At 41.8% G+C, this 24,105-nt stretch overlaps 2 protein-coding genes across 4 annotated transcripts in view; one reads left to right on the top strand and one right to left on the bottom strand.

Annotated features, from left to right (window-relative positions):
* Nucleotides 1-24,105, top strand: part of tmem126a (transmembrane protein 126A) — a 274,616-nt gene that overhangs the window by 134,833 nt on the left and 115,678 nt on the right.
* gfpt2 (glutamine-fructose-6-phosphate transaminase 2) overlaps nucleotides 1-24,105 on the bottom strand; it is a 32,873-nt gene that overhangs the window by 2,494 nt on the left and 6,274 nt on the right. For 2 of the 3 annotated variants that reach the window (XM_084041365.1, XM_084041366.1), the window contains 15 exons: nucleotides 22,236-22,294; nucleotides 21,006-21,140; nucleotides 19,100-19,161; nucleotides 11,250-11,329; nucleotides 9,335-9,412; nucleotides 6,877-6,976; nucleotides 5,878-6,041; nucleotides 4,857-4,952; nucleotides 4,359-4,456; nucleotides 3,971-4,091; nucleotides 3,198-3,355; nucleotides 2,347-2,461; nucleotides 1,558-1,685; nucleotides 997-1,164; nucleotides 116-277 (listed from right to left, as the gene is read on the bottom strand). In XM_084041365.1, the coding sequence (XP_083897491.1) occupies nucleotides 116-277; nucleotides 997-1,164; nucleotides 1,558-1,685; nucleotides 2,347-2,461; nucleotides 3,198-3,355; nucleotides 3,971-4,091; nucleotides 4,359-4,456; nucleotides 4,857-4,952; nucleotides 5,878-6,041; nucleotides 6,877-6,976; nucleotides 9,335-9,412; nucleotides 11,250-11,329; nucleotides 19,100-19,161; nucleotides 21,006-21,140; nucleotides 22,236-22,294 (1,724 nt within the window). The remainder of the gene's footprint in view (nucleotides 1-115; nucleotides 278-996; nucleotides 1,165-1,557; nucleotides 1,686-2,346; nucleotides 2,462-3,197; nucleotides 3,356-3,970; nucleotides 4,092-4,358; nucleotides 4,457-4,856; nucleotides 4,953-5,877; nucleotides 6,042-6,876; nucleotides 6,977-9,334; nucleotides 9,413-11,249; nucleotides 11,330-19,099; nucleotides 19,162-21,005; nucleotides 21,141-22,235; nucleotides 22,295-24,105) is intronic. The other variant, XM_084041367.1, reaches the window with a different exon arrangement.

Below are 24,105 nucleotides of genomic sequence, written 5' to 3'. Positions count from 1 at the left end.
TGTGAGCTTGTAGATCGGCTATTTTCAAATAAAATCTTGTGGGGAAATTATAATAAGCAGATCTGGCAACCCTGTATGTACGTCGTAAAACAACATGTAATAAATGTACACGCACGTCGTATCCCCGTAGCACAGCCAGGTGGAAGGACATGAGCTGGAGGGGGATGACGCTCAGGATGCCCTGCAGACAGTCCACTGTCTGGGGCAGCTCGATGGTCTTATAGGCGTTCTTAGTGATCTCCACGTCGTCCTGGCAGCACAGGATGATTGGCCGCCCCTGATGGAGAAAGGAAGAGAGGGTTTACATTAGTCAGTCCATCACTTCCTTCCAGTACTCATGGACAAGTCATTTGCAATCGACTTGTCCATGGTGACGCGTTGTCGGCTTGTAGATCTGCTATAAGTCTGCTATAAATTTGTGAAAACATTACATGGTGTGCCCTCAAAATAGGGACGCCAGGTTGAAATTTCTTAAAAGAAATGCGGGGGTATAGAATTTGCCTCTCTATTGGGAAACGAATACACGGAAAGCACTGATATACAGTGGTGTATATCAGTGCCTCTCAGCACCCCACCTTCTCTGTATAATACACTTTTTGGGCAGAAAAGAAAATATTTCACCGGAAGAAAAATTCCATTGACCATATCTGTAGAGGACACTGTGGAGCAACCAACTTTTCTTTTTCCTTACGGTGAAATATTTTCTTTTCTGGCCAAAAAGTGTATTTTACAGAGAAGGTGGGGTGCTGAGAGGCTTCCCACCTCCGAGAACAGACTTTCGACAACACAAAACAGCGTTTGTTTAGGTGTGTAGCGAAATGGTTTTGTTTATTTTCACTACTGTTGGAGCCCTCGCAGGGCAGTGGAATTCCTTGTACAACAAGCGCAGAGCCCAGCGCCTGGCAGGGCGTTAGAGAGAACTCGCTAACGCTCTGGACCAGGGCTACGTGTTTGGGAACCACCGTGTTGGACATAAACAGAGGCAGAAAAACGTACCGATCGGGCGGTGACTTGCTGCAGAGCGTTCTGACACTTGGTGTAGCAGGCGTCTCTCATGATGATCATGATGACCGGCATGTGTTTGTCTATGAGGGCCAGAGGGCCGTGCTTCAGTTCTCCAGCCAGGATCCCCTCGGAGTGCATGTACGTGATCTCCTTGATTTTCTGTGCAGGAAAGAAGAATCGATACATTATCCAGTTGATCTGACAGAATGGGTTTCATTTGCAACCAGTGTTGCCAGATTCTGAGAGAAACAAGCAACCAGGTGTAGGAAAACCAGCCCAAAAGAAGCAACTATGGCCAACATGAGCACTTTAACATATTACATCAGCTATTTGAAAATAGCAGATCTACAAGCTCACAACGCGTCACGATGCGACGCGTTGTGAGCTTGTAGATCGGCTATTTTCAAATAAAACCTTGCGGGGAAATTATAATAAACAGATCTGGCAACCCTGTTTGCAATCAGTATGACGCTTGCAACCAGTGTGACGTCGTCTGTTAAGGGTTGTATAAAACCTGTTATTCTTCAAAAACGCAGCATTCTCTGGACTCACCAGTGCCCCCTCCAGGCAGGTTGCGTAGTTGTAGCCCCGGCCCATGACGAGCAGAGACCTCTGCTCGTACAGCTCGTCTGCTATGGCCTTGATCTTGTTGTCCAGAGACAGCACTTTCTTTATCAGCTCTGCAGAGAGGAGGAGGTGGACAGACAGACGGGTGGATGAGTCATGTGCTTTAGAATTCTGATATTTGATGGCAAGGCGAAAGGTGTTACAGTGTTATCTGTCAGTCCATGTGACCAGTGACTCAGTCGGTAAGTATATGAATCCATTAAGACCGGGAAAGCATCTGTAAGATCTACAAGCTCATAGCGTGGCAATCATGAGCTTGTAGATCTGCTATTTTTTTTTAAATCGTGGACAATTTGTGCAAATCTTTGAATATATATATGTTTTAAAGGGAACATTTTTAACTCTGATCTGTGCTTCTGGGGGTCCCTGAAACAGCATATTTTGAGATGGGGGTCCACGGCCAAATACATATCATTTTGGGGGTCCTTGTCATGGAAAAGTTGGAGCGCCACTGATTATAGCAACATACTGTTAGGATTCAGAAAACGTGTTTTGTTCCAGGGACCCCCCGAAGCAAAGGGTTGAGTTACAAAATGTTCGCTTTAAAAATATATATATTCAAAGATTTGCGAGATCTACAAGCTCATAGCGCTGCCCTCGGTGCCGCACTAAGAGCTTGTAGATCTGCTATTTCTGAATAGCCAAATAAATCTAAAAGGACAGAGATGCGTTTCCCGGATTGAATGGGTCAAATAGATGTAGACATGGTCTCACCAGGTAGATCCCTGAGGCCGTTGATGATCTCCAATCTTCTCTTCTGAAGGGAGACTCTGTCCTCGCTCACCATCAGGCCAAACATGATGAGAGACACAAACTGACTGGTGTATGCCTGGATACCACACACACACACACACACACACACACACACACACACACACACACACACACACACACACACACACACACACACACACACACACACACACACACACACACACACACACACACGTACACAAACATGGCTGTTAACTCATGTAAATGTCTTATCTTCAAACTGTGTGCACAGTATTTGACAGTATTCAAAAGGCTTATGTTCTATGCTACATGTATATTTGGACTCGGTGTCCATCTCTTACAGTACATGTGTGTGTGTGTGTGTGTGTGTGTGTGTGTGTGTGTGTGTGTGTGTGTGTGTGTGTGTGTGTGTGTGTGTGTGTGTGTGTGCGCGCAGTGGTGGAGTACTGAGATGTTACTGAGATGTTTTACTTAAGTAAAAGTACAAACGCATTGGCATCAACATATACTTAAAGTACCAAAAGTAAAAGTACTCATTCACAAGTTATCATATGTCTAAAATGTATTAAAATCTTTTGAAAATAGCAGATCAATGTAATAATGTAATAATAATCTAAATCTACACAGTAACTAGTAACTACATTTTTCAAATAATTGTAGTGGAGTAAAAAGTACAAAACTTGCCTCTGAGAGGTAGTGGAGTAGAGAAGTAAAAGTGTGTGTGTGTGTGTGTGTGTGTGTGTGTGTGTGTGTGTGTGTGTGTGTGTGTGTGTGTGTGTGTGTGTGTGTGTGTGTGTGTGTGTGTGTGTGCTGTGCTGTGCATGCTATACCTTGGTGCTAGCCACCCCAATCTCAGGCCCAGCGTTGATGTGGACCCCACAGTCGGTGTCTCTGGAGATGGAACTTCCTACGGTGTTGGTGATCCCCACGGTCAGAGCCCCGCGCTCCTTACAGTACCGCAGCGCCATGAGGGTGTCCGCTGTCTCACCTGGGGGACAGGAGACCACAGAAATGTTGACGATATAAACACATACAGGACATACTGTATTTCATAATGTATACGGTACATGAAAGATGAGCTGAAATGAAAAAAAGAAAAAAAAATCATGCCATATTGGGGACATTAACAATATGACAAATAAAAAACAAAAAAAACCTTGATAAGTACAATCTTTATTATTTCGTGTCAAACAAAAGCATAATGCCTGCTTATATCAGCAGGCATGGAACCAGTTTCAACCAATAATTTATGACATTTGCCATACAGCTAATACAACACAACCGCCTTAAAAACAACCTGTATCTGTGTATGGCAGTGGTTCTCAGTGTGGGGTCAGGTCTGTGAGGGGGTTCCAGGGGGTCCTCAGATGAGTGATTGATACTTGATACCAAATGGACCCTTAAAGGTCTGTAACTCTGAGAGTGTACAAAAAAAACATTTGTACACTTTCAGGGTTAAATTAACACATTTTACAGAGTAGATTGGGTTCCCAGAGATACAAAAAATCGCATCAAATGGGGCTCCGTGGCCTAAAGCCTATGAAACCCTGGGGGTCCTTGAAGTTAAAAGGGTTGAGAATCACTTGGTATATGGTGTTGTTACCTGACTGGCTGATGAAGAAGCATACGTCGTCTCTGAACACGGGCGTGTTGCGATCCAGGAAGTCACTGGCCAGTTCTACCATGACAGGAAGCTCCGTGAGCTCCTCCAAGATCTGTCTGGTCTGAGACACAGAGGGGCAAGAGAGGGCAGAAACTGTCATGAATCTTTCTTGAACCTCATGTATTCATTCACCCCCAGAAGCAAAGATTTGAGTTACAAATGTTCACTTTAAAAATACATATATTCAAAGATTTGAACACATTTTCACGATTTTTCAAAAATAGCCAAAGTGTAAAATAATGCTTTTTTAGCTCAAATCAAAAAGTGACACATGATGCGTTCCAGGTCTTAATGAGTTAATATCATAGTTCATGATTGGACTACTCACAGCCACGGCGGCGTGGAAGCTCGTGCCACAGCCAATCATGATGAGGCGTCTGCAACGTTTGATCTCCTTCAGATGGTCCTTCAGGCCCCCGAGCACAACTGAGGACATGAAGGGAGACACTATTAGCACACAAATCAACCCCTTAAACCCTCTGTCCTTAATAAAAACGGACCCGAGATACAACTGTACTATGAGCTTGTATATCTGCTATTTTTGAATAGCCCAAAGTGTAAAATAATGCTTTTTAGCTCAAATCAAAAAATGACACAGTTCCAGGTCTTAATGGGTTAATAGAAAACATTTAAACGTTGCACAATTTTATAGTCCCCACCACATGCACGCACACGCACACGCGCACACGCACACAAGGATATCTATCTTGTGTGTGTGTGGCTTAGTCCTTAAGGTAGCTAATATTGATTCTTGCAGGGTGCTGCTACCCACATCCTAGAAGCTAATGGGTTGGAACAGGATATGACATCATGCAGTGTAGGTCACCTGTGTCAGTGTCGAAAACAATCCGTCCTCTCATGGTGTTCACCACGGACTCGGGCTGCTCAAAGATCTCCTTCTGCATGAAGGCCTCAAAGTTACCTGCAGGAGAATAAGAAACAGACAGATTAATTTCACATGCCCTGCTTAACAATTTACCTGAAATGAAGATGAATTTCCAGCAGATTAATAGGAGGATAGCAAGGATCTTGTGAGAAAAATGGATCAGATCATGGTTGTCATGACATAACTACACCAGCAGATGGAGCAACTTCCCTTATTGGAATGTGGGCAAGATGCATTTAGGAATAATATAACTGAAAGTAAATACAACCATCTGATTTTCATTAACATCTTACAATATGCAGCTCTTTAATCTGTAATGCCTTCTTGCTCAGAACAAAACGGCATTATTTAACCCGAGCTAATCATGTCGCAACAAACATAAAACCATCTAATATGTTTGGATGTGGCACAGGTGATCAGCTCTTTGGCTGAGGGCGCTCACTTAAACCCTTTAGACTTAGCAAACTGGACCTGAGTTGGCTCTGTACTCGGGCCGGTCAGGTTTTTTTATAACCCGCCCCGCCCGCCCCCGCACGGGAACGCAACCCGTCCCGCAAAAATGAATATAAATCAACGACTCGTCCCGCCCCGCAACCCACCAAAAGAAAACCCATTAAATTGCTTTCCAAAGAGAGAGAGAGATAGGGGGACAGAGGGAGGGAGAGAGAGCGTGCGCGTGAGAGAGAGAAAGTGTGTTTTGGTGGGGTGTTTTTCTTCCGTGGGTTGACACACTTTGCCCGCCCCGCAACAATTGCGTCGTAAACTATAACCCGTCCGCCCGCCCCGCGGTTCAACCCGCGGGACCTGCGGGTTACAGGTCGGCCCGCGCATCACTACTACCCAGTACAAATTTGACGGAGCAACTTGTAGTCGAGTAATATTTGCCCAGGAGTATCAAAACTTTGACTCAATTACTGGGGTTTGAGTACTTTGCAAAATGACAGTTGCTCTTTGGCCTGACCTTTCATGATCTGTTGGAGCTCCATCTGCAGGGTCTTGATGAGCCTGACGGGGTCCTCCCCTTTCTGGCGGTTCACCCTGTGGATGGAGAGCTTTCCCCCGGTCACTATGGCAACGTCATCATCCTCCATGTACAGCACCTTGTTGGTGTGCTCGATGATAGCGCTGCACGGACGGAAGAGCATAGGAGAGACACACGGAGAGAAAGAAGGGATGTTAAAAATGATTGTGACGCTATGTTAACTAATTTCGCTGGGGACCCCCTGTTACTCCCTCAAGGACCACTGGTGGTCCCCGGACCACCGGTTGAAAACCACTGAACTAGTCAACTACTATAGCCACTAGTCGGCACTGTTGGCTGCAGTCAACTAGTCGTGGACAACATCATTTTGATATCCAGTATAAAACATCCTACATTGTTGTAAATACACAGTGCCAGGCTATAATTTGTGTGTTTATGTCTGCCGTCATGGTAACCTAGCTGCCAGGGGAAACCCGTGCCCAGTGCGGCCGGACTCTCTCGATGACAACTGGTTCTTTTGTTCTTTTTTTTTAGAATGACCAAAATTACTATTTATTTATGCTGTTGCTGTTTTCAGTATGCAACCACGTGTAAAATCAGGCATTACGACGCCATCAAGGCACCGCCAAAAATACATTTTAGTCGACTAAATCAAATGTGAATTTAGTCGACTATAATCTTATGATATTTAGTCAACTAAAGCTAGACTAAAACTAAAACATTTCAGATGACCAAAATATGACTAAAATGGGATGGAATTACTAAATGGAATTTTATTCAAAAGACTATGACTAAAACTAAATCAAAAGTTGCTTTCAAAATCAACACTGACACACACACACACACACACGCACACACGCACACGCGCACACGCGCACACGCGCACACACGCACGCACGCACACACACACACACACACACACACACACACACACACACACACACACACGCACACACACACGACCAGTTGGCCTCTCACCTGGCATCGGAAGCAAAGTAGTACTCTACGGCTTTGCCACCCCCTACTGCGTCAGGGCGGTTATGGATGTTCTTCTCTTGGACGCCTTCTTTGAAGAGAGCTGCAGAGTCAGAGGTCAAGACACTTGGGTCATCCACTGAAATTCATGCCTGATTTACATCTGGTTGCACGGCGTGTCGCGCACCAAAAATAGCCGATCTAAAAAGTTTACAACGTGGTCGCGTCGCAACGCACAGTGAGCTTGTAGATCTGCAATTTTCAGTGAGCGACACTGACACGTGACTAAGTACATCACAAGTGTGCCAACTCAATCAAAATGTGCAATTTACTTGAATTACTTCAGATGTACTAGTGATCTGGCTGCTGCAAGTGTGAAAGAGCTTCTATGATTTACAAAACTCAAGACATGAAGTGAAAAAGTGAGATTACCGCAACCTCAGGCAAATCTGGGAGAAACGTATCAGATTGCTTTAAAGATAGTCACTGGGGAGAGAAGTGGGAACTGGTGTGACTGGAAATTGCCCTGTAGGGATCATTTCATCATGTTCATCAAGGAAGTCATTGTTTATGATCAGTGACGGTGGAGAAAACTGTTATCGGTATTGATTATTTGATTCCTTCAAAAGTTTTTTTTTTTATCACAGGTGGTGATAATGAAGTCCACCCCTGTAACAGTACCCTGCAGTCATGGAGGGATAACTATAACAGACCAAAAGCCCTGACCACAGTTCAGTTTCTGGTTTCCTGGCCTTCCTACAAGGAAGTGTAACAAAATAATTCTGCAATGTGTCACTTTTATGCTGGGAAGCCCTTGTAAAGAATTGTGCATCATTTACAAGTAGGTCCAGGAAAGAATTGAGGGGATTTTAGACTGTGGAATGAAAACCTCTTTTAAACATAAAAGAGCCCTACCCATTCTAGTCAGGCCAAAACCCCACAACTACAACACCCTTCTCTTTCAAAGAAAATCTGGAGCACATGGATCATCTTAAAAACGTTTAATATGTGCAAAGAAACGTACTCTGAAGAAGATACTCTCCTGTCGACGCATCAGTACCTCTCTAAGCACTGATTAAAGGTTTTTGAGGTGATCTGTGTGCTCCAGCTTTTTACTTATCCTTATAATAGTTTTTAATGTGTGAACTCTCTGAAGTTTCTACCCTTTTCTTTTCATTCACTCATCCCTCTCTCTTGCTGGGCCTTGGACTTTAGCCTGGACCGACAGCAGTCAGGCAGATCTGAGCAGAGCAGAACCATAAATCTTGTGCAAACAGATAAAGTAAAGATACACGCAACATACAGTCTGTACCCTGAAGAGATGTTGTCTTTTGTGCAAAGAACACAAACAAAACACAAAGCCGCGTTGAAAACCAAACATGAATCCTACAAATTAATGTTCACTTTGTGGTCAGCATCCTTGAAATGATACTAGAGAAGCCTGGAAGCTCAAATTCTAGCCTAAACCACAGTTGTGGACGATGGCTGGGAGCAACATTCTTTGCAAGAAGGATTTGAATGAGTTTCCATAAGCATGCAACCACAAACCAGGCAAGTTCTGCACAGAGTGCCCTTGAAATAAGAGGAGAAACTTCATTCTAAGGCAAATCAGGGTCATAAATATGGCATGGACAACAGATTAATCGTATCTGAGAAAAGCTGATTGGATAGACACATGATGTTAATATGATGTTAGGTTAGGTTAGGTTAGGTTAGGTTAGATTGAAGCATCCATTTAGAAAAGCAAGAGAGTACTGTAGCTTTGACCAATCAACATTTGATTAGGAAGACTATAGGATAATTCTATAAGATCACTGATTCAAGGAATGAGGCCTCTGAAGCTCTGGGATTGTATTAAGAATAAAGCTACATAAAGGTAGAGTGAGTGATATTTTTTGGTTAAAACAAAAATATCTTTTGTTGCTCTAAAGCTCTGTTTGTTCAGTAACAGATTGCTATCAGAATATAAAGCTATTTAACATTTATTTTAACAAAAGAAAATCACTTACTGCACCTTTAAAGCTGCAATCAAGAACTTAGTTTAATGATTTTGTATTTAATTTAATCAGGCTGTATGGTAGAGTATGTTAAACATTATAGCTAGCACATCTGCTGTTAGAATTGTAGACCCCGGTGTCAGATAGGACACTTACTGGTTGACAAGTAGTACTGCCTGAAGCTTATAGCGCAATATCTCCCCCCACCAAGCAGGGATGCCTTATTGGAAGAGTGGTGGAAATATCCACGTTCAAATCCCAGGTAGCACATGGAAGTTATGGATTGCAGCTTTAATTAGTACAAAGCAATACACCTTTGGCATGACATTTGATGTTTATAATTTGTGTTGCTATTAGAAGATTGAGTGATCTTTAAACAAATCAATAAATCAATATATATTATGTTCAGAAGCCTCATTCACCAGAGATTTGCTTTAATAAATATCTCTACTGGGGAGGACCACCTGTGGGCTCTGTGGACCCCGGGGCCTCTGCCCCCTGTGGGGTGCCTGGGTTGTCCCTCAAGACTGAGTAGTATGGTGCTACAGAAAGACAGACAAGACAGGCAGACAAAAATACAATAGCTTATCAATGTACAGATTATGGTTGAGCTACTGTAAATATTGGAATACCCAGATACAGCTCAGAGACACGCAGATATGAGGAGATTAGCTGTGGGGACAAGATTCTATTAGTTAGTAGTGAGAAGATGTGTGAGTCAGACAGTTTGCCGATGCAAGGCTGAGTACTCTGGTAAACATGATCACATTCAACGGATCCTTGAGTCATCGATCACAACGTGTCAGCTTCTCCATCATCATGTCAAAGTGTGATTCACTCCAACCCATTACGACTGGGAAAGCATCCGTGTCATTTTAGATTTGAACCACTTCAACCATGTTTTATACTTTGGCTATTCAAAAATAGCAGATATACCAGCTTACAGACCTTGTAGATCTGCTATTTTTTGATAAATCTTGAAGATCTGTGCGAATCTTTGTATAATTTTTTTCATTTGAGCTAAAAAAAACATTATTTACACTTTGGCTATTCAAAAATAGCAGATATACAAGCTCATAGCGCGGCACCGAGTGCTGCGCTATGAGCTTGTAGATCTGCTATTTTTGAAAGAAATTTGAGAACCACTGATATAGCAACATACGTTTTTCAGAAAACGGCCTCAGGTCTTACTTGGTTCATTTCTAATTCATACTCTGTCGCACAAAAGGTGTCACTTGCCGACCAGAACTGATCTTCAACGTAACAATGCACCGACTGACTGACTGACTGGAAAACTGGGTGAGACTTTCTGGCACAGATCTAAATAGGTGGAATCATACTTAAAAGACAGGGACTACTTCCACCACAAAAAAATGGCAGACAGGGTTCCCCAAGGCTCCATTCTGGGGCCTCCTCTGCTCAATATCTACAATCTCCCACTGGCTAAGATTATGGAAAACAATCAAATATGTTACATATGATTATATAGATGACACACACAGTTACATAATGATATCACCAGGAGACTCTGCAGTTTATCCAGGACACTGCTGCTGGAGTCCTGACTAATACCAAAGTGGATCGTATCACTCTAGTTCTCAGATCTTTACACAGGCTTTCTGTCTGTCGAATAATTGATTTGAAAATACTGCTCTTGATTTATAAAGCACTGAATGGTTTAGGGCCAAAATACATTTCTCATCTTCTGCTACATTATGACCGTGGCGTCCAGACTTCTCAGGTCATCTGAGAGTCATCTAACCAGAGTGGAGAAGCAACGTTCCGTTTTCATGCAACACAGCTCTCCAACAACCTCCCAGAAAATTGCAGGTCTGCTACAAACCTCAGTTATTTTAAATCAAAGCTTTCTGCCGTTGTTTTTTTCTTCGGCGCTGCAATTTTATTTTCTAACATTTCTGCCTATTTTTCCTTTATTAATGTGTTTCTTTGTCTTAATGCTATTAATGTTTTTTGTAGTGCACTTGCCTCATGTACAGTACTTGCCTTGTTGTTGAATTGTTGTGCTATACAAATAAACTTCTGTTTTGTCTGCTCTTTTCGGCAAGTGACACCGTCATGCGATGGAGTATAAATTGAGCTTAAGGCTAAATGAAGTAGCATGTTTACACTTGTACTATGACAGACAATAATCTAGCCTGCAGTAGTGCTAGTGTGTGTGTGTGTGTGTGTGTGTGTGTGTGTGTGTGTGTGTGTGTGTGTGTGTGTGTGTGTGTGTGCGTGCGTGTGCGTGTGCGTGTGCGTGTGCGTGTGCGTGTGTGTGCGTGTGTGCGTGTGTGTGTGTGCATGTGTGGAAGAGAGCGACAGAGATTTGTGTGCAGTGTAAGTGGATAATGTCAGTTAGAGAGGAACAGTGCTCACCACTGTTGTACTGGATGGGGATGTGTTCTGCGGACAGCTCGTACTCGCTCCGCACGCCAATGAGCAACGGACTTCCTCTCCTAGAGGAGGATGGAGAGAGAGAGGAGGGATGATAGAACAGCGAAAGATTGGGTGACACAGGATATGAGATCATTTCGCCTTTGGAAATATCTGCACACTATCACACATACAGTCAGTGGTGGAAATTAACTAAGTATGTGTACTCGAGTACTGTACTTAAGTACAATTTTGAGGTACTTTTACTTTACTGGAGTATTTACAATCGTCTATACTTTTACTCCTACTCCACTACATCTCAGGAAGGCAAATATTGTACTTTTACTCCACTACAATTATTTGAAAACTTTAGTTACTAGTTACTTTGCAGATATAAATTATGATATAATGAAACATACATACAAAAACATTAACCACTTTATCCATATTTTATACCTAGGCTATTTGAAAATAGCCGATCTACAAGCTCACAACGCGTCGCATCGCGACGCGTTGTGAGCTTGTAGATCTGCTAGTTTCAAATATTTAGTACTTTTACTTTTGGTACTTTAAGTAAATTTTGATGCCAATACCTTTGTACTTTTACTCAAGTAAATTTTGAATTCTGAACTTTTACTTGTAACAGAGTATTTTTATATTGCAGTATTGGTACTTTTACTTGAGTAAAGAATTTGAGTACTTTTTCCACCACTGCATACAATACACACACGAACGCATAGACGCACGCACGCACAAAATACACATATGACTCGTATAGAATGATGTAATGAGTGCTGTTCTCAAGAGGAACCTGATATCAGCCGTTGAAGCCCCTCTCCCATCCCTGGAGTATACAGATTGACCTCCATTGTGTTCTAGTCAACAATAGTGAGCTTCCAGAGCTTTCTTCACTTCTCCTTTCTATAACTTTATTCTCTAGCTTTCTAGCAGGAGGTCACATTTCCTGTCACTTATTCTAAACGCCAGGGGGGCCAATTGGAACAAGAAAAAAAGAAATAAAAGAAAGAAAGACAAAAAGAAAGAAAGAAAAAAGAAAAACAATACAAATATATAAATGTCTAAATTCAAATTCAATTCATAAGCTTATTGTTGTCATGCAGTTTAACCACTTTCAACCTGGCATGTGGTAAACATTTTGACCATGTCATTACTGTCAAAGACATTCAAAGACTTTTTAAAGTTTAAAAAAAATGTTTTTGAAGAATGAGAGCTTGTAGATTGGTTATTTAATTTTGTAATAGGGGGGCCGCGGCCAGAGGTTATAGCTATTTGGGGGTCATTGGCATTGAAAGGTTTGGGGACCCCTGCTCTACTTCTACTGCTCTGAAAACTGTGTGAGTCTTCCTTCCTGTGGGCGTGGCATGGATTGAGGGGTTCGTTCGTTCACCACCAACTTCCTGACTTACATTTCCCGTATGATGACACTACCTTACCGTCAGAATTCACAAAGGCTGTCTATCAAACAATGCCTACAATGCAAAGAACTAGCTGTTCTCAAATTCCACCCAAACCTGACCCGGCACGACCCGACCCGATGTTTTCGGGCCGAGCCGGGCCTCAAAAGTATACTAATTGGTCGGGCCGAGCCGAGCCTCGGGCTCCATGAAAAAAAAATGTTTTTTTTTTTTGATAATATATATTTTCTAATTCTGTTCTGTCTGAATCTATTATGAACATGGTGCTGACTGACTGGCGTTAACTTGCACTGTGCTGCTCACGCTCAGGGCTCAGGCAGCAGAGTGAGAGAGAGTAAAAAAAACCTGTTACGAGCGTTCCGGTGGTACCCGGAACGCTCGCCCCAAAACACACTCGCCCCCATTCATTTCACGGACAGAGGCCGCCGGATTAGACCTGGGGCGAGTGTGTTTTGGGACGAGCGTTTCTTGTATTCCATTCCAGCCACCATGACATGTGCCATGTGATTTCATTCACGGCTTGTCGAAGTCGAATTTGGGGAAACAAAATAATTAGGAGCTCAAAAACATAATGAGAGGATACAAGAGATATCTGTGCAACAGATGCAAAGTGTAGAATTTTAAAATGTGGTATGTGGTGGCATTGTATTTTAATGACATGACGCGCACGTTGCTTAACACCTACAACAGGTCATACTGTATCCAGTATTTTCCACACACACACACACATACATAATGCATCCATTCTACATACTACTCCACCGAATTAACCGAATTAAAGTAACAAAAACCCGAAATAAAAGGAAACAAAACCGCAAAAAAATGATTTTTGCGCGAGCATGCATGCCAGGGGGGCCTAAAAAAGCATGACAAATTGTAGATCAGCGCCCTCACGCGATTAAACGTTTATAAAGTAAATAGCCGACTCTCACGTGTAATGAAGAGAATAACAAGTTTGTTTACAGTTTAACCTCACGATTCCTAATAAAACTTGGAATGGATATTATTGTTATGTCCCCTTCTAGGGGAAAAAGAGATGCAACATAAAGTGGGAGTGAACCCCGTTTTTATTTAGAACTTAATATATATTTACACAAACTTAAATAGACTTTAACGCGTGTGTGCGGGCAGGGGTGATGGCCTCCATAAGATAAATCATAAGCATGATACGTTTGACATTTCAAATCCGTTTCAATATGCAAATAACTCGACCTGTATTGTTAGAAGGATGCATTCCAGATAATTTAAGTGCTGCATTCATCTATAGGTATATGTGCAGAAACCGGTTTATTCGTTTCATGGTACAGCAAAGTACATGACCCAAACATGCAACGGCCACGTGCCATGTGAGTTACATTTCTTTGATAAGACTTTCAGAGGAGATAATACCTTTCTATCTACTCAGATAACGCCCAATACAAATTCATCAATATTAATACATAATAGTTTTGTTTTAAATGTTCTAGCCTTGACGATCATGCAGTCTTATGCAAACGTTAAAATGTAAATTAGATAGCATTTTATTTAGACAGATGCCAGGTCATTGTTGACCTGGCTGGCATCCTGAGTGTGTGTATAGTTTCAATGTACATCTTTTTTTTATTTTTTTATTATTAGACTGATGATAGGTTATTTTATTGGTTTATCTATGATCCTAGATTACTGAGGCACTACACTATGCATTTGATGTATTACCTCGACTTGCTTACTGTAAATCACTTCGCTAAATGCCAAAATTGTAAATTGTAATTTGGCTTTTGTAATTTACACGTTGTCCTAGTTATTTGATATTTCAAAGTAAGTTTTGTTTGTTTTTTGGGGTGGCCCAGCGGCCCACCGGGCATATGCCCGGTATGCCAAATGGCCAGTCCGCCCCTGGACACTACCTTACCGTCAGAATTCACAAAGGCTGTCTATCAATGCCTACAATGCAAAGAACAGTCTTACGTACTTGGAAGCCTGCAATAACTTGGGATAACAACATATTATGATATGTTCATGCTTGTGAGAAGACACCAACCAAAACAATCTAAAAAAAAAAAAAAAAAGACTCCTTCTGAGATTCCTTCGCCCTGCTGGTCATGTACTTGTAAATCTTGATAACGTCTGTGGTAATGACCAGTCTGTGGTAATGACCGGCACCACGCTTTCTATTTGATGTATTTTCTTTTATCATGAAGTGCTACATTAGTGGTCTGCATAGTTGTGGTTATATCCATGTTTCACACACAAACAAGTCAACTACTTTCCGTGGACAGAAAAAGAAGAATTTCATAGGTGCTGTCGTCGAATACTTTTTTGGGAGTAGTAGTCGACTTTAGTAGTCGGCTTTAGGGTTAATTACAATTAATTAACCCTTTAAGACCGGGAACGCATCTCTGTCATTTTAGATTTCTTTGGCTATTCAAAAATAGCAGATCTACAAGCTCATAGCGTGGCACCGAGTGCCGTGCTATGAGCTTGTAGATCAGCTACTTTTGAAAAATCGTGAATTGTTTTGTTTTAAAGCTGTCACAGTCACAGACTGTGCCTGTCTAGGTGTTGTATTTCTATGTTCTGGTTCTATGTTGTCTTCCCCAGCTGTATCTCATGTGCAATCAGCCCTCATGTGTATAGTCTCGTTCCCCAGTCAGTGCTTGTCGGATCATTGCTTGTGTCACATCGTCTGTCTGTTTGTCAGACTGTAATAAAATCCCAATCATTGGTTTTGAACACTACTCTGCCTGGCTGTCTGCATTTGGGTCCTCACCACACCACCAGATACAAATGCGTTCCCCAGAGGCAAAGATTTGAGTTAAAAATGTATATTAAAAGATATGCACACATTTTCCACAATTTTTCAAAAGCATTGCCAAAGAAATCTTAAAATGACACATGCTTTTCCCGGTCTTAATGGGTTAAGTTAGTACCTTTAGCATCACAGCCAGATTTTGACAGCAAATTTTGATTTAGTTTTGGTCATAGTCTTTTGAATAAAATTCCATTTAGTTTGTCATAGTTTAGTCATCTGAAATGTTTTACTGTTAGTCTAGTTTTAGTCGACTAAATATCATGAGATTATAGTCAACTAAATCTACAGTTGATTTAGTCGACTAAACTGGATTTTGGCTAAATGATTTTACACTTGGTTGCATGCTGAAAATAGCCGATCTACAAGCTTGTAGATCTGCTATTTTCAGAGCGCGACACCCGAGCGCAACCAAACATAAAATGACTTGTCTTTTAGTTTTACTCGTTCTCTTCTCCACTAGTTCCTCCCTAACATTTTAGTCTAGTTTTAATTTGTTGACAAAATTGTCAATATATTTAGTCTTAGTTTTAGTCATCATAGCTTAGTTTTTATTTAGTTTATATTTAGTTTTCGTCACAAGGTAGTCGACGAACATTTTTCGTCATAGTTTTAGTCGACGAAATCAACACTGACAAAGCCTTTGGCCACCTTTTGGGGAGAGACTCTACTCTCTGTGTGCACTATGTGGGCTTCGCTCAATGGCTGATGAGAAGGTGAAGGAGGAGACAGGTGTGACAGGGCGAGTCGTGCAAAGAGGGTAGGAGGAGGAGAAGGCCTTAAAATAGATCAAGGCTTCACATACCGTTCTAGTGCAAACAGCCATTAAGAAATGCTCTGAAAGACATGTTACTTATTAAGAGTGAGACTCTTTAGGAATGAGGAGCGGACCTCTCAGGGCTTGAGCTCTTGTTTTCCTTCTCGTCTTGACACCGTCCTTCTTTTCTCTGGGGCTTGGCCCCATTGACGTAAAGCTGCTGTTTTTTTTTAAGGGCGTGGAGCGTGAAAACAGAAACATGTGGCCTCCGACGCAACCGACACGAGGGAGAGATAAGAAAAGAAGAGAGGGATAGGAATCAAAGAAACGAGAGTGAGACTGAGAGTGAGACATGGTCAGAAAACAAAGAAAGACAGAGAAGAACTGAACGAATGAGAGAATTGGAGTAAGTAAAGAGGGAACAAGGGGATCTTAAGTGCTCTCTCTCTCTCCCTCCATACTTTCCAGGGGGAGGGAGAGAGAGAGACTTCAGCATCACTGGATAATTCCAAACATCTCTCCACCCAACACAGCAACCACAAAACCTTATTTAGTCTCTCTATCATAATAAGAATACATGATTGTCATTGTACAGCTGTACAATGGGATTGTGAGGTGCAGTCTAGACGCACAGCCTTTGCGCAAAATTAATTTTCAGTTCAAGGAAGCAGTGTTGAACTTGATTTAGTTTTAGTTATAGTCTTTTGAATAAAATTCCATTTAATTTTTGTCATATTTTGGTCATCTGAAACGATATCGTTTTTGTCTAGTTTCAGTCGACTTAATATCGTAAGATTTTAGTCGACTAAATCTACAGTTGATTTAGTCGACTAAAATGTATGTTGGCGGTGCCTTGATGGCGTCGTAATGGCTGATTTTACACTAGTTGCATGCTGAAAATAGCCGATCTACAAGCTCACAACGCGTTGCAGCGCTTTATTAACAAGCGTATTAACAGTACAGGTTGTACAGTCAGAGGCTATGCTCAAAGGATAACACAAAAAGCCCCAGGGGCTTGTTTACATTGTGGTCCATTGAACTCAATTAATCAGTAATACATACAATGCAGACAAGACAATACAATACAAATACACTACAAAACATATTGGAATAAAGCTCAGTGGAATCATAAGGTATATTTACAGAGAAAGGAGGGGCGGGGGCGGTTTCAGAGGATTCTACTATCACAGTGTGCAACGATTAAACTCATAGATTAAACTACGTTCACTTTGATTTGAACGACAGGAATTCAAGGCCTCTTGATAGAGTTTTATTGTATCTTATTATTACCTCTCTAGTATCCATGCTTATCTGCATTCCTACCCTTTCTTTATTTCATAGCGTCTATTTGTTTTATCTTCTTATTGCCTCTCTTTTATTTGTGCTTATATCCATTTATGCCTTCTATTTTCTTTCATTTGATGTCTTTAAATGTTTTACTTTTACTATTTTTAGGTAGTAAAAAGGATGTTGCTGTGTATAAATTATTATATCATAAAACATACATTAACAACTTTAGCCTTATTTCATACATAGGCTATTTGAAAATAGCTATTTTCAAACATTTTAGTACTTTTACTTTTGGTACTTTAAGTATATTTTGATGCCGATACTTTTGTACTTTTATTCAAGTAACATTTTGAACACAGGCCTTTTACTTGTAACAGAGTATTTTTATATCGTGGTATCGGCACTTTTACATAAGTAAAATATCTGAGTACTTTGTCCACCACTGGTAGCGGAGTGGGCAGCAGATCGGGGTTCAGTGTCTCTACAGTTACACTAGAGTACCGCCTGTTCCTTTGACTCCCCAAGGAAAGTACTGAGAAAGTTCACAGTTTGGCTGCGGGTGAACCTGGGTCCCCAGTGGCCTGATTCAACATGCAGTTTGCACCGACCGGAAACAGTTATCATAAACCGCTTCTAACGAGAGAGCGAGAGAGGACACAAGTTGCTCTGCTCTCTCTCTCTCTATTCATCTATTCCCTCTACCTTACTCAAGCACAAAAAAAGGCATCAAGGTCAACTAAAGTGATGAGAAGTGATTAACTGAGCTGGGTGTTGGTGGTTGGGGCATTTCCCCAGGCTGAAACAGGAAACTCTCTCGTCCCTCCATTAATGAGTGTCAGAGAGGCAGGCGGAGGGCCAGCAGCCCAGAGGTCTGCCTGCTGCAGAGAGGCCCAGGAGAGAGGAGGGGAACCTGGATTGAACCTCTCTCCTCTGCTGCCTCTATATATGCTTGGCTCTTACAGTAATCTACTGATAACGGTGGCATTTACAAGGAGGCAACCAGATGGGATGCACATGCACGCGCACGCACGCTCGCGCACGCTCGCGCACGCACGCACACACACACACACACACACACACACACACACGCGCACGTGCACGCAGTAGCCACGTGTGCACACTTTACACACCGCACGTCACACACATGTAAACGTCTGCACACTCCCACCCATTACTGTAAGTGTCGCAAGTTACAGCGTCAGAGTCATAATACGTGACACATGTAATAAATGTTAGATAACCCACATAAAGTGAATCAGCTCTTGGAATCATACTTGTTATTGCCTTATAGTAGTAATAACAGAAATGACTCATTTCCAGCGGGTCTGGGTGACTGCAGTGGACATGTGTTTCGACTTAATGTTTTCATGATGTAAAGTGAAAACTCTGAAGAAAGTGTGTGTGTGTATGTACGTGTATGTGTAGGTGTGTGTGTGTGTGTGTGTGTGTGTGTGTGTGTGTGTGTGTGTGTGTGTGTGTGTGTGTGTGTGTGTGTGTGTGTGTGTGTTGTGTGTGTGTGTGTGTGTGTGTGTGTGTGTGTGTGTGTGTGTGTGTGTGTGTGTTTATATATGTTCGTACTAACCTGGTGGCCACTGCTTCTCCAGGGAAATGCCGGCTTTTAAAAACCAGAGCAAAGGCCCCCTCCTGAGACAGAAAACACATAGTTTACATTAGCATGATGAAAGACTGGAATTATACCACCAAACTATGATGCACAGCAGACTGCACTGCAGCCACGGGAGAACAGGCGAAACAATAAGATATATACAGGAAAGAGAGAAATTCAATGCTAATCGTAGCTTAGTGGTTTCGGGTAACCTTAAACAGTAACGTTTAACACTTCCCCACTGCTTTGCATACAAACACTTCCTCTGTGGACCATCCTCGTGGGGGTTGGTGGTCATGGTGGGGGTCTGGGAGGGGGTCAGTGGGGGGGGGGGGGGGGGGGGGGGGGTTGTACGGCTGCGGGGGCTGGCTAACAGAAATAAGACCCCTATTGTATAACATCAGCTCTGTTTCGAAAGCACTGGCTGCGCTCGCCCAGGGTGGTTAGGAGAAGAGAGACAGAGAGAGAGAGAGAGACAGACAGACAGACAGACAGACAGACAGACAGACAGACAGACAGACAGACAGACAGACAGACAGAGAGAGAGAGAGGTAAGGAGTGATGTGGTCTTTAGGCTGTAGGGGGTCTAGCTGTCTGGTTCCTATTAGTCCAAACCAAGAAACGTTGCTCTGTTTTCTCCTTTCTTCTGAAGAGGGCAGACATTTGAGGCCTGGGAACAAACTACAGCCCAAACCCATGAAGTTCTGGGACATGACACTCGTCAACTGATGGGTGAGGGGACTCCAGACAGGAAGCAGCTCCTACAAATCAGGTTCAGTGAGCAGGGCTGGCGCGTCCATACAGGCGACCTAGGCGGCCGCCTAGAGCAGCAGTTTGGAGAGGCGGCAAAAAAAGTCGGGGAAAAATAATAATAATGATAATAAATCATTAAAATCAGAATTAAATAACATAACCCTAACCTTAACCTAACCCTAACCCTAAAACCGAAATAAAGTAGCCAAAAACGTATCATAATCCGCCCAAAACCCGAACCTGATCAGCTTAGAACCGGCCCTGTCAGTGAGCAATGAAGTTATGAATATTTTGTCTTGTTCGGCAGTTGCCATTGAAATTGTATTGGGGTAGGGTTAATTGGGCACAATGAAACCTGTTGGTCCTCATTCAAGATACTCTATAATCCTGTTTTCTGTGGTTGTTTAGAATGAATCAGACTGGTTTGACAGGTTGTGTCATGTAGACCAACCAGTCTCTTCCTTTGATCCAATACATGTGGCGCTGGGTTTTGAAGCCCTATAAATACCACCATTTTACCATGTGACCAGGAACTGAAAAAGTGGTACATACAATAAAGCCAAGCCATGCCTCATCTCCACTGTACTTTAGTGTAAAGCCTGGTACATACTCCGTCTGAACATCCAAACTTTGTTCGGACAGGGTGGGCAATAACTACCCTGTGTATGATCTGAGCATACACAGACAATTCATACAATATTTTTGCGACAGACGGTCATGGAAAAAAGTTATGAAAACAGCGGAATAACGATGAATCCCAACAGTTGAATGGAAAACGTATGTTTCTATATCAGTGGTTCTCAAACGTTTTCATGTCAAGGACCCCAAAAATGATATGTATTTGGCCACAGACCCCCCATCTCAAAATCTGTTGTTCCAGGGACCCCCAGAAGCCCCCCAGGGAGCTTGTATATCTGCTATTTTTTTAATAGCCAAAGTGTAAAATAATTCTTTGTTAGCTCAAATAAAAAAAATGACACTTCTTCTCCAGGTCTTAAAGGGTTAAAGTTGTTTTTTTCAAAACTCCAAAGCACAACAAATGGTTGTTTTTGGTTATTAGGTTGTAGTGTGTTAGGTTGTAGAGTGTTAGGTTGCAGTGTGATACGTTGTAGTAGGTTAAGCTTCTCACCAGCTGTTGAATGACCCTCTCCACCAGCGTTGAGAAGGAGATGGTGTCTCTCTCTCGGTTGTCGTAGACGTACTTGGTGAGTTTAGGGATAACCTCCGTGTCCGTCTCGGACTCAAACTCGTAGCCTTTAGAGTTCTGAAGAGAAGAGGAGTGTACGTTCAGTGGTGTAAAAAGTACTCAAATGTTTTACTCAAGTAAAAATATCAATACTGCAATGTAGAAGTACTCCGTTACAAGTAATAGTCTGGAATTCAAAATTGACTTGAGTAAAAGTACAAAAGCATTGGCATCTAAATGTACTTAAAGTACCAAAAGTAAAAGTACTGAAATGTTTGAACATATCAGATACTAGTGAGAAATATAACCTTAAAGGTTGGACCAACACACATGTTAAACATGTCACTCCCTCTTAAGGTATTGTAACACAAGGCCTCCAGGTGTACTGTAAGATAAGATAAACCTTTATTGATGCCTGGGGGAAATCCAGGTGTGAGCAGTGAGATTCAAACAGAGGAGAGGTTAACAGGTAAGAGAGTGTCAGAGTCAAGAACTAACAAGAACTACTAAAGACACAACTAGAGATCAAATAAAATACTGAGTGTGTGTGTGTGTGTGTGTGTGTGTGTGTGTGTGTGTGTGTGTGTGTGTGTGTGTGTGTGTGTGTGTGTGTGTATGTATATATATATATATATATATATATATATATATATATATATATATATATATATATATATATACATACACACACACACACACACACACACACACACACACACACACACACACACACACACACACACACACACACACACACACACACACACACACAGTATATTAATAATGTATGCACAGACTATCAACAGTGAATATGAGAATGAATAAACATACAGACAGACTGTCAACAGACCTTCATCAGTGAGTATCTGGATGAATTACGTACTGTCTGTTCCTGTTCCTGTTATGCATTATCTATCAACACACTCTCTCAACAGTTATCCTCAACAGGCATCTGTCAAAGTTTGGCAATGTACATCCTAGTAGTTCATGTGCAAGTGAGCCAAAGTCCATGCAGCCATTAGTCAAAAGTCTATGTCAGTAATAGACAGTGCAGGTCTTAAAAGGTCTCATATGGGGTTCAAGCTTGGCTGTGGAGTCTGATGGCTACTGGCACAAGGGTCAAAGCACTAGATGTACTAGGACAAGGTAGGTATACAGCATAAGGTCACTTACCAGGTACTTTTTCAACTCTTTGTAGTTGGTGATGATGCCATTGTGGATGACAACAAATTCTGAAAAGAGAGGGTGAAAAGACAGGACGATATAAATAAATAAATAAATAAAATAGAATATCCGGAGTGACGTCAAGGCCCGTGACAGTATGAGTCGTTTGCATATCAAGTACGGCATCTGGCATTTCTACATACTTTACCTTTATAGTGGCATATCCTGTTGGACAGGACTATGTTTACAAAACAGCTCATGACAGCTCAACAAAGATAGCGTAAAATAGCATTTTGTCAGTTGCGGACTTGAGTTTCCATGTGTACATGCATGACCTGCGTGGGTGTGTACTTACAAAAATAGTAAATCATCAAAAAGAGTAAATCATATTTCTTTAAACAACATTCTCTCAAATCTTTGCTTCTGGGGAGGTCCCTGGAACAACATATTTTGATGGGGGTCAGTGGCCAAATACATATAATTTTGGGTGGTCCTTGACATGAAAAAGTTTGAGAACCACGGATATTATAGCAACATAAGTTTATCAGAAAACTGTTAGGAATTAGAAGACATTTGTAAAGATTTGCACACATTTTCAAGATTAAAAAAAAAAAAATGGCAGATCTACAAGCTGCTAGTGCGGCACTCGCTATCTATGAGCTTGTATATCTGCTATTTTTGAATAGCCAAAGACATCTTAAAATGACACAGATGCGTTCCCGGTGTTAATGGCTCCAATGAAAATAAAGATGAACCCACATCAATTAAGGGGTGTGTGCTTTCACCGCTCCTCTACATTCCTTACTCTGACGATTATCACAGCCATTAGACAATATTACATGACCGCAGATACAGATCGTTTTGCAGGTGACAATGCTACAGTGTCAGTCTCCTCCTCGACTTTGTTTTGGTTATTTCTTTGTTAGAAAGTTATATTTTAGCCCATTAAAACCGGGAAAGCATCTGTCATTTTAGATTTTAACCACTTCAACCATTATTTTATACTTTGGCTATTTAAAAAAAAAGCAGATATACAAGCTCATAGCGCTATGAGCTTGTCGATATTATAGCAACATACTGACATTATTGACATTATAGCAACATACGCGTTCCAGAAAACTGTATTTAGAAGGCATTTGTAGAATCGTCCTCAGGTCTTTTTTTTTTATTTTTTTATAATTTTTATCCCACGATTTTGTAACCCACATTTTTTCACCCAGTGCCAATTGCCTATGTAATCCTGGGCACTACCTACCCTCTGCCAGCCTAGGGAGAGCCCAAGCTGAAGCTCATGCCTCCTTCAATGCATGAGGAGCAAGCAGGCCGCTTCTTATCACCCGACAGGGGGGAGTTTCCCTGGTTGGACATAGCGCGTGGAAGGAACACGTTATTCCAACCAGTTCCCTTCTCCTCCATCAGGCGCCCCGGCTGACCAGGGGGAGGCAGTATAGTGACCAGGATTACTACATGTTTTTGTGAGGGTATTAACTACCCTAGGAGACACGGGGAGAACATGCAAACTCCACACAGAGTAGGCCCTTTCACCAACCCCACCTAGGGTATGGGCGCCGATCGTCCTCAGGTCTTAACGGGTTAATAACACCCCAGTATCAGGTGTGGGTACCCACCTCTTTTTGATCTACCAGGTGATCAGATTCGGCTATTGAGATGATCAATTGAGTTGATCAAAATAAGTATTATTAAACCGTTATTGATTGACCTTCTCCCCAGATAGTCAGTATTTAACTTGCCTCCATGATTCATATTAAATCGTGGACTCATTCTTTGTTAGGTTTTATTATTAAATTATTGACTGATTGTATGCTTGTATTATTCTGAATAGCAGCCTAAAGTCAGATGTAAAAGTTTACGCCAGGCT

Source organism: Gymnoscopelus microlampas (genome assembly GCF_963454915.1).
Source record: "Gymnoscopelus microlampas genome assembly, chromosome: 18".
In the NCBI taxonomy this organism is placed as follows: Eukaryota; Metazoa; Chordata; class Actinopteri; order Myctophiformes; family Myctophidae; genus Gymnoscopelus; species Gymnoscopelus microlampas.
Note: the sequence above shows the minus strand (reverse complement) of the source record. Positions and strands in the feature narration are given on the sequence as shown.